Raw genomic sequence first — 14,841 nt, 5'->3', positions numbered from 1 at the left:
AACATACCTATGGATATTATATTATATTCCTGACAATAGATCTTCCTAAATGTTACACACTGAAGCTTTAAAATCACAAATTGTTGTGTTTTACATTTATGTTTTTGTATGGATTGAACAACAATACACAGCATGTTTACTGAAGGTTTTACAAAATAGCAATCAAAATGATATAGCCTGGGTAAAAATTATTTCCCTGCATAAGCAAAACATATTATATATTTCTACTTTGAGAAGAAATAAAAGCTCCTTATAACTGCAAATTCTTAACAGGTGTCCAAGTCAAGAATAAGCTTTGTGAGGTCCTTGAATTCTACTTCCCAAAATAACTGCCATACATATACTTAACAACCCCCTGAAAGCAGCCTAGCCCCCCTGACCTTCCCCTCCCTTTGGCGTTATCTTGCCCCAAACACGGCCCCTTTAACATTTACAATTAGTCACAAACTGTTCTCTGCAGACTTGCTACAAGCCTGGTGCATATAGTGAATGCAGAGGCATGATGGGAGCTAGAGGCCACGTTGTGAGGTGTAGAAAAGTGAAAAATATAGTCTCCCTCTGCTCCGGTTTCCTCACTCTGCTCCCCACAGAGCTGTCACCCAATACACTGTTAAGGCCACGCATACATTCACACAACACAAACACAAACACATACATATATACGTCTACATCTGTGAACGCTGTGTGTGTGTGTGTGTGGGGAGTCTAAATGACCCATGTGCTAATCAGACAGCCTAATGCAAACAGCACACTCAAGCAGAAGTGCCCGAGTCACCTCTGCACTTTGTCAGAGCACAGTTAGTGATGGCTGCACACACACATAAACACACACTGAGTGTGCCTGCTAGATAAGTTAGCTGCAGTCAAAAAGGGCTGCAGCTACAAGAGGCCGTGAAAGCCCGCAGTAGCCTCTCTGTTGGATAGACGGCTGAAGTCCTGACATCGCATCCAGGGTAGCTAGTGTTCCGCTTGCTTCTCGAAAGCAAATTCTACCATAACAGCTTTAAAATCAAGCAAGGTAACTGCAGTGTCCAGTAGAAAGAGAAAGATTGAAGGACAGGGTGGTATATGGGAAGGTCTGTTAGAGACAAGGGATAAACAATGTTCAAATGTTTAACAAAACAGGTTCGATATCCAGAATCTGACTGATTTATAAAGTCATGATGTTACACACACTGATTCAGCAGGTGCTGGTTTGTCTGCCAGGAAAATCAAACACAAGGAAGAAGGCTCCCCTATAGTCAAGATGGCGATAAAGATAAAAAAACAAAACAGGCATTCATTAATCTGGTATTGTTATTTGTTAACTTTAGTGGATCATAATGGGTATGAAATTAATCTGCAGATGCACTGACCAAACGTTTCTATGGATGTCAGTTTTTGAGCTGAAATGTGGCCTACAACCACAGGTGGGAAGTACAAATACTTTGTTACTGTACTTAAGTAGTTTTTCAGGTATATATACATAAGTTCTTACTTTTCCTTCCTACATTCCAACACCCCAGATTCCAATATCTGTACCTCTCATGTTTTCAAAACTGCCTTGTTACTTCTGAACAAGACAAAACAGACCAGAGAGGGAGACTCGTTAGTTGGCTTTGAACAGAAACAGCTGGTATATTTTACTTTTATACTTTGAGTACATTTCAGAGCCTGTACTTTTCCCCTTTACTTGAGTAAAGAAGTTGAATCAGTATAGTGTATACTTTTTCCAACTTTGGTCGGTATAAAATAGAGCAGTTAGTAAAGTAGGTTTTTCAAAGATTGTGAGTCAACCTTGAGAGTTCATTGTACATATAGTCATAAATGTGCACAAAAACTATGAGGCTGATTGGTGCAGTAGTATGTTAGATTAGCTGCGGACAGATCCACACACAGACACACATGCCTAAATGCTTACGCCTAGCGAAGATAATATACAGTGTTATTGGCTAACATAACCTCTGTGGACAAACAGAGTGAACCATACCACATAATGTTTGGGCCTTCATTTTTAATAATTTGCATTTTAGCAAATGTCTGAAACCTGTTGCTCTACTTCTAGAACAGAACCAGAAGTTTTTTGGTTTTACTTCAGCTATGAAGTATCACTATGAAGCTAGGAAGTGAAGGCCGGGACTGAGAAGACCATAACAGGAAGTGTATGTAGCGGCAGTGCCAGGTCTTAATGTTAATCAGAGTACAGGATCGTGAAAGAGTTTGTCATCCTTTTAAAATAGAATGTTAAAACCACATCAAAAACTCCAGCATCGGGTTACCACCTCACACACACACTCACTCAAACAGAGCGAGTCCCCCAGCTGCTCTGCATATGCATCATAACTATAGGATATCATGGTGTGACCTTGCTAGAAAACACAGAACATCCCTATTAGGATGCAGAGTGGAGTTAGTTCAGCTACAGGCAGCAGCAATATCATTGGTCGAGTAAAGCCTCAGTGGATGGACCTATAGAATAAAACCTGATCTGACCTATGCAATTTGCATACCGTTTTCCCATCAATGACTGATTACTGAGTCACATCCACACACAAGTCATACACACCAACGTGGAAACAGTGATTTTTATCCGGTAATAGTGGTATCTCAGATGATACAAATCCACAAATTCAATTGGAAGTTATAGAAAAAAGATGCTACTCATTTGCTCTGACCTATAGCGAGATAAATTCTACATGCAGGGTTTTTAAAAGCTAATTCTAATGTTCTACAGTCAATATGTTTGTCTGCGTTTTTAGGAAAAACTATTAAATTAAAATACAGTATACAGATTTAGTGTTTTTCCACCAGCATTATATTGCTGACAGTGTGGACAATTGATATTGATATTTTACGAATATATTGCGTTAAATATATAAATGAAAAGAAATTATTTAATCTCAATTCATTATTATGAGATCATATTTCATGGCTGGAAGGTGAAAGAGTGGCGACTACAGTGCTGCCATGGAAGTGACATTATAAAACAAAGAGCAACATTATGAAAAATGACATTATAAAAAGTGACATTGTGAAAAGTGACATTATTAATAAAAATGTGTTATTGGGGTAAATGCCATTATGAAATAAAAGAAGCCTTCTAAAATGAAATTAGTTGTTCAAAAGTCCTGAGTCTAAGTCACAAAGTGACTATGCCAAATGCTAATAAAAGGAGTGAAAAGTGACAAAAAAACATCCAGGGTTCACAGTGTTAATGATGTATTACAGTCTGTATGCTGTTATTTTTCATTTTGTTAAACTTACAACATACTCAGAATCAGCTGATCGATGATGCTATTTTTCCAAAAGGGCATTTGGTTGATTAAAAGGTCAGGATTAAGACATTGCTGCTTCCAGAGTTCCTTCCTTCCAGTGGCAGATTTCTGCTACTTTATGAAATTATTGTTTCCTACAGAGGAAAAACTGTATAATTAAGGTAGCAGGACCTTTAGACTGTAGGACATAATGTGAGGACATGAGTTAAAGGCTAATGACAGTCTTTGAAGTATAGTCATTACATTTCTCTCCCTCTGGCAGGCTCTATTGTCAGCTTTGATGTGGTTATAGGTGCAGCCCTTTTTGTTAGGACTGACTGCTACAGTACTGAATCTCTACTCTGCATTATCTCCATGTAGAATGTATATTACAATGATGTTGCCTAAGGGTGGACCGCAGAGAGCTTCGGCTGCACGGCTCCCTGGATTATTTTTACTAAAGACTTTTCCAGTTGTGACTGGGGTCTGCCAGTACTAACCAAATACATTCCTGGAAGTATTCATGAATAATATAAAGTGGGCTATGGGAAAATTGTGTCTGAGTGTGCAGTCCTGCAATTGATTCCGCATGAGACTTTTGAATGACGAGAGCACTTGAACTTTGGAATCCTTATTTTTTAAGAGTGTGCTATATAGCTGACCCCATAGTTAAGGAATAAAATATTCATGAAAGGCCTGTAGTATATACATACATTTATTTTTAGTTCTCCTCACAGTTTTTTTTACAGGTTTGGTTTCTCTTCAGTTTTTATGCTTGTTAAGGCCTCGATACACTTCAACCAAAATGCTTTCTGGATCATATAGAAATGCAAAATTGGGTTCAGGCTCCATCCAGCAATTTTTGTAACACATTTTTGAAACAGACCATCTGACTATTTATATAGTAACCGTCCAGGTTTCAGGTGGTATGAAAGTAAGCAGGGTCTGAACTTATCATGCAACACCAAGAACACTTTCAAGAGAGAGATGTATTTCAACCCGGTCTCACTCCCAAGTCTTCAAATACTGCCGTATGGTCAGTCGCCCTCCACTGCAAAGTATGATGCTGTAGGTTTGTCCACAAGAAAACATATAATTCAAAAGGTGAATTCTTTTCCCCAAACAAATCCCTCAAACTAATACAGGACTGTAACCCAGGAGATCGCTTCTCATGTGCCGTGTGAAACATAAATGAGAAGTAAATAATTTATTTTAAGTAAGATATAATTATGTCAGGTATCTTACATAAATTACTTATCTTTTCCTAATCCTAAATCGTTGTTAGCCCTTACCTAAACTGTGACTGTGTCACAATGTTAACAATGCAAGTTTTAATTTGAAAGTCGGGATGAGCGAATTCACCATTATCTGTATCTGTATCTGTTCAATCAACTAAATTATCTGTACTTAGAATGGGTGGGGCTTAACTCAGATTTAGGTGGTGCTTAAACTGTAAGTAGGTGGGACTGGAACTGGAAATTATTTATTTAGGCCTGAAATTTATATCGGTTGATCAGAAATTGCTATATTTATTGGAACTATTTACAGAAAACCATCAGCATTGAGCTTCAAAACAATGTTTTCTATCACAAAAGTACAAGAACTTTTTAAATAAAAGTAAAAAGACACATTTTACTCGTTTGATACTTACATATTTACATTATTTGTACCAGATACTCGTTTCAGCCAAGTACTCACTCAAACCTATTTGAAAGTGTAATCGGATGTTGCATATTTATTGTTGCTAACATGACAACGGAAAATGACCACAGGGTCATATTTTCATATTTTACCCCACTCTGTGATGGCTGGGTTTAGGCATTTTCAGACAACACTTTGTACAAATTTGTCCTTTTCCAAAAAAAGAACCAAAAAAATCCTAGTCTGATCCTAGTTTGAGCCATAGCTGTCCTCTGACAAAGCAGGATAATGTGCACGCTGAGGTAACAGGCAGTACTCAGAATATAGCAGCAGTGCTCAGAACGACATCCCCTTCAGCACCTGTTGCTGGCCTCGAAACAGCCCGTGCTGGCATTCCTCCGCTAGTAAGCATCACCAGCGGGACTGACTGCTATGCTGTGGAGAATGTACTCAAATGGTTTTTTATTCTATTCAGGGTCAAATCAAACACAGGCTTTGTTGATCTAATAAGGGCAACTGTCACACTTAGATACCTTGAGAAAAGGACTGTAAGTTGCAATTTGAATGTTTGTTCGCTGTTTTTACACTTCTACATGCTGCTGGTGCTGGTTTTAAAGGGAAACCAAAACTCTGAGACTGAAACAATGTCAAGCAGCAATTTCATGTTAGGTGCAACATGATATTGTCAGTGTGTTCTAACATTCTTTTGTTCCCTCTCTCATGCAGAAGCTTGCAGCACGACTACCGAAGACACGGGAGGTGAGGGAAGCTCCCCACAGCTGTCTGTGTCCACCAGGTAAGTCGCTCACCCTCCATCCATTCACCCATTCACATGTTTCTCACTTTCTCTTATATTACTGATTAATTCAACTTCACACAAAGGACACTGCACACTGAAAAGAGGCGAGAAGCTTCATTTGGCCATTTAAACAATTTGGACCATGTCACTACAGGACATTCCTAAAGGTGATCACTACAATGCTGCTTTGACAGTGGGTATTCAACATATAGACATCTCTCTGTCAGCGCCTGCATTTGCTCTGTGGGGATGACTCTCTAGGTGACATTCCGGCTTCCTTGGGGCCTTATTCTTCAACAGTTTGGTGCCCATTTTTTTGTTGGGTGAGCAGATTACCAGGGACCAAAGTGTTTTTCAAACAGTTCAGAAACACTGGGAGTAATTTAATTAGAATAAGCTTTGGGCCCAAAGGGTCAATAGATGGAGCTGCAGTGGATGTGGAGCTCAGTTAAAGCACTTCTAAAGGTCAAGAGAGCTCTTCACCATACATTACCATCATCAGTGTGTTGATCTGTTGTGTTTCGACTTGTTGCGTCGAGAGGGTTTCATTTTAACTTCACAGGAGAGCCATAACAAAAATGACTACTACAAATTGTCCTGACTTTGTTTTTTAATTTAATATTTAATATTAGAACTTCATAAATATATATAATGAACAATGTTTTTACATTTTTTAACCCCAAATTGTTCAGTGTTAGGTCTTTTTTGCTTTTGATTAATAATTCAATTTCAATTCAATTCAATTCAATTTTATTTGTATAGCGCCAATTCATAACAGAAGTTATCTCAAGGACACTTTTCAAAAGTTAGAGCGGGTCTAGACCGAACTTCCTTTTAACATTTAAGAGACTCAACAGTACACCAATGAGCAAGCCTTGGCGACGGGGTGGCAAGGAAAAAACTGCCTTTTAACAGCCAGAAACCTTAGCGGACAGACCCTTTCGGCTCTTAGGTGGGTGGTCATCGTGCCTTGACCAGTTGGGGGGGGAAGATTTTAGAGAGAGGAGGAGACAGAGAGATGGAGAGAGAGAAAGAGAGGAGAAACAGAGGAGGAGAGAACGAGGGAGAGAGACACATGGTAAGCCAACAACAGCAGCAACCAACTACATTATAGCTAATGACTCGATGACGGATCATGAAAAGCCATGATTGACGATGCACAGCAGCAACAATGGGGACAGCGAGCAGCGACAACAGTAACTCGTAGCAATAATAATACTTAATAATAACTAATATGAATACTAAATATCCAGTGGATTTTAGCAATGGTAGTCAAGCGAGGACCATGGCAGGGAGCGGTCCACCAGGTCCATGGAGAACCTGGTGGAGACGTAAAGCACAAGAACTCCGGGGGAGAAGGTGAAGGGTTAGTACCTATACATTAATGGGACATGCATGAGTGCCAGAAAGAGGATGAGAGGAAAGGAGGAGGCAGCTCAGGGTGCACAGATTGGGGAGATCCCCCGATAAGATCTAGGGGGGCCTTATAGCCAGCAATAACTAAAGGGATGGTTAGGACTCACCTGATCCAGGCCCATAACTATAAGCTTATCAAGAGGAACGTCTTAAGCCTACTCTTAAATGTGGGGGATGAGGGTGTCTGCTCCCGAACCACAAACTGGAAGCTTGGTTCCACAGGGGAGAGGAGCTTGGTAACTGAAGGCTCTGGCTCCTGTTCTACTTTTAGAGACTATAGGAACCACAAGTAGCCCAGCATTCAGAGAACGCAGTGTTCTAGAGGGGTAATAGGGTACTATAAGGAGGAGAATTTTAAATTCTATTCTAAATTTAACCGCCCGATAACCGCCCGAAAATTAAATTTTCTAATGCTACATAGTTAACAAAGGCATTTCTTTCTCTTTGGCCACTTGTGTCATATAGTGATCTCTCTCTGTGCTAATCTGGCTGGATCTGGGCCTATTTTTCACTTGTACAATCCAATGAAAGCGAGCTAGTCTGTTTTACTGATGTACAACTATCTGTTGCATTTGGTAGTGAACATGCCAGCTGGTGGCCTCACTCTGCACTTCAGCTCACGCAGACATGATGACAAGCTGAGGTGTATTTGCAGCTCAGCTGACAGCCAGGGTCATTTTGTGTCGTATCAGGTCATAATGCAAGCTGGTGTGATGAGGTGGCATCACTGAGGCTTTCCTGGATAACCAGCCACATCATTGTGTTCTGCTCTCTGAGAACTGGACATAGAGCACGGACTGTAGGACTGCAGCTCAGCAGTGCACCAACAATACTTTACCTCTGAACTCTGAAGTCTTTTTGGTTTCGATCCATTGCCTTTGTCAGACATAATTAAAAATATTTTAGAGAAGAATTCCAGGAGATTTATATAACCAAAATACTCAATAACTGTTTCAGATTTGCCTCCCAAAGCTAAAGCAACTGAGTTGCTGAGACTGGCTGAGAAACTCTCTCAGTGTCTAAAGCCACCTGTTTGTCTGCTGCAGTCATTAAGTCACCAGGTCATCAACGTGTGTGTCTGTGTTTTTATGAGTTGACTCGCCGTGTTCACATCATATGGGATGGATGGTAGAGGTGGAGAAGATTCCCATGTTTGAGAGTTTTCCTGTCTCTGAAGACAGCTGTATGATTGCAGAGTTGGTGGTGTGAGGGTTAAAAATACTGTGCATACACAATTCAACAACGCAATATCATGTAGGGATAACAGCACACATTTGTGACAGACTGTCATGGAAGTCATTCATAGTGTTGAACTTGGTTGTTCATGTGAAATGTGACAGATATAGTTGTGTAACACATGAAAATAGGGAGCTAGAAAGAGAAGTTAAACCATGGATCCTTTTTTACCTCCACACAGCTGACCAATCACGGTGTAAAATGAGTGTGAATATCAGATTGTTGGTTTGGGGAAGTTACATAAATGGTTGGACACAACTAACTGTTTCTTGTGTGTGTGTACTGTGTGTGTGTGTGTCTGCCAGTGATAGCACTCTGAGAACAGGGGGAGTTGCCCGTCACCACACATTAGTGTTAATTGGTCTTGTCAATAGGATGTTAGTGTTTTAAAATGGCGGTAAGTGTCTGTGGGACTGGCTGTGAACGCCTGTTAAGGTGGTTTGCTTGCAGCTTCAGAGGAGATTCTCCAGCCACTGCAGGTGTGGGAGTCTTTCAACTTCGAGCTGCCAGCTGGTCTGGCACTTTTACAGCTTCTTGTGACTTTCTGTCTTCTACAACTGGTCGAACAGGAGTCTGAGAACAGGGTTTTTGTCTTGTTACCTGTCAGCCAAAACTGACAACCACCTCAAAACACTCCTTTTTCAGTTCCTCTGATGTTTTAAGAGGAAACAAATATTAAGTTTAAAGTTAAATCGGGTGTCCATATGACCTTTAAACAGGTTTTGCTTGACATAATCAACTTTCCTGTTCCTACTGGCCCATAAGAAATCCCCTCTTAGTGCAGTTGCAGTGTAAGTGATGGGGGACAAAACTCACAGTCCTCGTTTTCTGTCCAAATACATTTAGTTAATATGAGTCCTCAGCAGTCTGAGTTAGCAGTAGTAAATCAGAATCAGAAATAATTTACTGATCCCGGGGAGGAACTTGTTGCGTTACAGTTGCTTAAAGTGCTCCCAAGACATTAAAGAAATACAAAATAATAATAAGAAGAAGACAACAGGAGCAACTGCAACAGGCACATGCACACCATTTTTAATAAAGTGGACATCTTCCAAAGTTACAATGTTTTTTGTTCATTGTGTTTAGTATATCCCTCCACTTCAGTCCATTATTGGATCCATGTATCGTTTAACCATAATTACTGTATAATGACCGCATACCATAGCAAATGTCTGTCTGACTTGTTGCTGTTGTCAGATCAGCAGACCTCGCCCTGGCCCTTGTGGGACTCATGTACAGATGGCTATAGTGCGCCCTCCCAGTGCCCACCTGGTGCCTGCCAGTCAGCACAGACCGCACGCCATGTTCACATGGCTGCCATGCTTTTGATTATTTACAGTGCCAGGTGACCGAGAGGGCAGACCTCTGACGCCTTGATGAAGACACTGTGGCCTGGAGTGCACGTTGTTTAATCACAGAAATAGATTAAATAGCTCATACGATAAAGAGACTAGATGATTCAAAGTCTGGAAACATGGCTTATGTGTAGTTATTAACTTAGATGGATTTTTACCAACATTGCACATCTTATGATATAAATGGTCAGATGGCATAGTGAGCATGTTTATGCTCCCTATAAGATAAAGCCGTTGCATTTTAATGACCCAATTAAATTGTCTCTATCTATACATACAAGGTGACCTTAAAGGTTTCTGTTAAAGTTAAGAGTAATATATGATCTGTGTAGTTGTCAGAAACATAGCTGTTGTAACTGTAGTTGTTCATGTGTCATGGATGTCTGTGTGACACTTGAAGGACACTGTATTATTCTGAGCTTGACATGTTTCTGAGCAGCCTGTGAAAAATGAACTTTGTAAGTTGCTAAAAGTGGAGCAGCAGAATGGGAGACACTGCAGGCCTCAAAGGTGCCACCGAGTCTGTTGTCTTTCAAATGTTTATCGTGACCATGAAACAAAGCAATAGGCCTAAAAATATGTTTAACATACGTGTTGCTTTAAGTGGATGGAGATGAATCACCAGACACATTGCTTACGGCTGAGTGGGCTTCATATCAACAGTCTGGGTATGTTGTGTATTCGCAATCACCACATGGCCCTATTAGGGTCGGACCAAGATGGGGTTTTGAGACAATGGAGCAAAGCCTATATGAGCTGCTTCATGCAGACAATTGGAGCGCTCTGACAGAGTGGACACATCGTATTCCATTCTGAACATCACACATCCAACACACTCTTCACTATAAGATGACAGTGCTCATCTCGCAGTCATCACTACTGCTCTTCCCCTAGAGCACTTCAATATTTGTTCACTTATGATGGTTATTCCACATATCCTAGTTTCCTTCAGAGCTTTAGTGGTCTTCATCTTTAAATATTGAACTTTAATTTGTGTCTACAATGTGAAATTTAAGCTAGTGAATGGTTGGGACAGTATATTAGCATATCAAGTAAGGTCAGATTAAAGAAAATAAAACAATATAATTATTCCAGCGTTGGCCAGAGATGACTCAGCCTTGATCTGGTGGATATACTTTTATTCCTCCAAGCACACACAAAGTACTCAAGCAAGTAAGTGAACACAAGTGAGCCATTTGTCTAACCCTGGATATATAAGCACTGTTAGGCTGAAATGAGTATCTGATTCTAGTCGTCTTTCAGCTATTTCTTATCATCACTTCCCATTTTCCCTCTGTGCACACTACATTCTTACCACAGTGAGTAACTGGAAACCAAAAACTGAATGTACACACTCTGCATTCATATACTAATACATCATTTTGTATAAGTAGGTTGAGTGGTCTAGTTTTTATATTTTTACCGTCTGAAATACACATATTACTAATCTGACTTTTATATGACATTTCCTAAAAATGTCCCATACACCAGTCTGGCCCCTGCTCTATACAGCATAGAACACTGTGGTCTGGTTGACTGGATGAGTAAAACTATGTACTGTATGTGTCACCTCTCACTTAGTATCACATGCCAACCAGCCACGCTGCCAAGAATAAAGATTCTTCCCTGAGGATAAGAATATTCCGCAGAGCCTTTGTTTTCATTGGCAGCCAGAACATGATTGGTCAAGTTTGTTTGTTATAATGACCTGCATACCTGTGGTCTTAACAAGTCCTAAATAACATATCTCCATTTTAGGATGAATTAGGTAATTGGCCGATTTGGGGTTAGGATTGGGATTTTGCAGGTGAGGGGACTACACTTTAGGGTTAGGATTACAGTAAATTTAGCTTGAGTACATAACGTAAATTAACTTAAGTGCATTCCTAAAATAAGTTGTTCACTTTAGGTTTCACAAGGGACATTAACAGCAGATTCATGGGTTAAAGTCCTGTGTTTGTTAGACCAATCCATCCACCCCACCACCTCCACATGCAGACATTCTCGCACTTACCACGACATTGCCTGACTTCAATGCCGCTAAAGGCACCATTTTGATTACTTGGGAATAAGAACATGTTGGTTACTCTCTGTAATGAACTCAGTAGTGCTAGTATTTCGGGGCGTGGTTGAAAACTGTCTCTCTCTGGTAGTTTTTCTTAAGCCCTGTTTGCAGCTTTAAATAAGTTTCGTAAGATCTGTTTAGTAACTATCAGAGGAAGTGTACCTCATCGTCACATAAACAGAGCGTGAGGATTGTCTGTGTTTCTATGTTCTACAATGAGATCAGGCCATTGTTGTGTTTCAGGACAAAGGATACAGTGTGTATACATTACACAGTGATTTATGGGTGTGAACATGCATGAGCAGGAGTTTATCCGCCTCATCCAGGACTTTCATAAACAATGTTTGCATTTTTATTTAGAACACCGTAGAGAGAGCCAAATGATAGATCCCACCAGCAAAACAAGCCCAAGGTCATATGTGTTTGAACAAGCCACATGAGTTTAAATTAGCAGTTCATCAGGTCAAAGTAAAGAGGAGAGGAACATGGCAGAGATGTGATGGAAGTCTTGAATTCAGGCCGAAAGTCTGACTTGATTTCCGCACATTGTTGTCAGGGAGAGGATGATTGGCAGTTCTTCTTGGATGAGAGTAAAGAGAAAGAGAAGAGAAAGAAAGGATTGTGAGACATACCCCTCCTCCCACTCCTGTCAATCGCATTTCCGCCTCAGAAAAGAAGCCTCGACTCACAGGATTTTGCTGCTTTGTGCCACAGCGTCACAATGCCAAAGGACTTCAAGCTATGGGGAAGGGCTCAGTGTATTGATCTCAAGAGTCATGCTTAAGTCTGAGAATATCATTGTTCTATTGTTCTATTCTATTTAGTTCTAGTGTTTTTGTAGTTCTGATTTTATACAGCTTGGGTAATTTTTTCACAATTTCATCTCGAATGTGGCAGCATTTCTAAAAAATTAATCTATATAGCATGCAAGACACGAGCAGTCAGTCAGCCAAGTAATTTGGAAGACATTGATGACCAAAATTGGCAATGAAACCCAAATTGTCAACATTTTCCTTCACGAACCCCATGGGATACTAATAGTTTTCACTTAAACCCACACTGAAAATCAGTTCCATGTTTGTATTTCTCTAAATATTTTTATGCTTATGACCTCACTTCTATCTTGGGGCAAGCATACTGTGAACCTTCCTCCTGCACAGACTTGGATGGAACATGACAGGGCTGTGAGGGTGAGGGTGGATTAGTCCTCGGTAAAAACAGGAGGAGATGGCACGGGTTCAGCAGGAAAGAGACAGGAGGGTTGTTGGGTGGGTTTAAGGCCCTCTAAAGCCAAACACTTCTGAGGGAGGAAGTTGGCTTTGACAGTTTACCTGGCTGAGATCCCAGAGGAAGCCATGACAGGAGAACAGGCATGAAATCTGACTCCTCCACTCTGAATTTCCCCACTCCCTGCCAGTCGCACGGCTTGGCAGCCTGGCATGGTTGGCATAATTTAGCCCTCGCCCCATTCAGACCTGTTACCCACCCACCACACACACTAACAAAGGTCCACAATTATTTATTGTGGTTATAGTTTCAGGTTACTGACATTCAAGTTGATGTCTGTTAAGGGTATTTCTTTCCCACTAAAATACCACTGATTTATTCAGTTTGCTCAGTTTGAGTCCTGCAAGTGTCTTAACTGACCTCACCCTAACCCTAACTGGATTACCAACTGGGCAAATTGGGAACCTGTTCTTGGGCCCCAAAAGCCCTATTACTAGGTGAAATATGGGCAAACAGAAAGTATGTTGTAGCAAAGAACAGATGACTCACCTCTTGGTGCTGACCCTAAACATCAATGATTCAAACTTCAGATACAGAATATACATTAAATTGCAGACAAAACATCAGACTGTATCCAGAGCAACACAGGACAACAACATTCGAGGGCTACTCTCCGCCCTAAATCTGTTATCAAAATTGTTGAATCAGATGTGGAAAATTCAGAGACTTAGTTTACTTTATGCAGAAATCCCATAAATGACATCAAAATCTGATCAGAAGTGTCCCAAATATTGGTTGTGACAGAAACAGGGGGGCAACACACTGAAGCGGATCCCTACTACTTTTCCCTAAAACTACATCAAAACAATTCCAAAACCATCTTCTTACAGCAGAACTGGCTACACTCTCAGCCATGTCATGATAATATCAGAGGAGCTTAGCTGTGCTTGTATCAGCGAGATGTAAATAGCACACTGGTTAGGACAGGGGGCAACCTGTGTAGACAGTGCTATGCAGGAACAATGTGACTTTTTTATTGCCCCACGATACAAACTCTGGACTGAAGGGCTCCGGTGCCAAAACAACTGCTAGGGTGGTGGTGCAACTAAGGGCAACAAGATCACCCGGGCACCACGAGCATTCCCAGCAGTCTGCCTGCTGACAGACCACTGCTGCCCACAGACCGGCATCAAAGAAAGTGTGTATTTGATGCGTGAGGTAGAGCAGCACAGAAACAGATACATGTTGAACTGCCTATTAAAACATATCTGATTTTTAGGGGTGTAAAGATTAACTGGCACATATCTAAAAACTGATACAATACATAGATTCACAACCTAAAGTTGTCAAAATATAATTCCACTTTAAAAAAACAATATTTTCTTGTTTTTCTGGACAATGACTTTGATCTGCCCCTCATCTGCTAGCTAGTTATGTTCCCCTGAAAAATAAATGTCTTACGCTTCCTGAAATCATTACAGTAAATTTGTAGTCTAGTAGTAGTGCACAAAGCAAAGGTAAAATGTTTACTGATGTCTGTGCCTGAAATGGGCCAGAACTCAGTCTGATTACAGACAAAAATCTCAATTTTAGCCAATTAGAGGCAGAGTAGGGAAAGAATTTGGGTAGGCCTGCATAACCGCGTCTCTGTGTAAACACTAAGCTAACTTAACACTGAGAAAACAGTGCTGAAAAAATAGTTTTTTAAAAACACCAAAATATTTTGGTTTAGGGGTACGTTGTGGTGAGGGTTGTGCTGCATTAGGGTACTAGCACCTTTTTTGGTCCAATTCAGGCACTGACTGACGATTAACTGACAGGACTGACAGGAGCAATAATGCCTCCTTTACAGTCCCTGACAAAAGTCTT

The 14,841-nt window shown here is 40.6% G+C and overlaps 1 protein-coding gene across 17 annotated transcripts in view; it reads left to right on the top strand.

Annotated features, from left to right (window-relative positions):
- Positions 1-14,841, top strand: part of col13a1 (collagen, type XIII, alpha 1) — a 119,439-nt gene that overhangs the window by 3,990 nt on the left and 100,608 nt on the right. For all 17 annotated transcript variants that reach the window (XM_035664203.1, XM_035664211.1, XM_035664210.1 and 14 more), the window contains exon 2: positions 5,601-5,670. In XM_035664203.1, the coding sequence (XP_035520096.1) occupies positions 5,601-5,670 (70 nt within the window). The remainder of the gene's footprint in view (positions 1-5,600; positions 5,671-14,841) is intronic.

The sequence above is a fragment of the Morone saxatilis genome, unplaced genomic scaffold, assembly GCF_004916995.1.
Source record: "Morone saxatilis isolate NCDOM2014 unplaced genomic scaffold, NCSU_SB_2.0 Contig19, whole genome shotgun sequence".
Lineage (NCBI taxonomy): Eukaryota > Metazoa > Chordata > Actinopteri > Moronidae > Morone > Morone saxatilis.
This window is presented reverse-complemented; position numbering and strand designations above follow the sequence as displayed.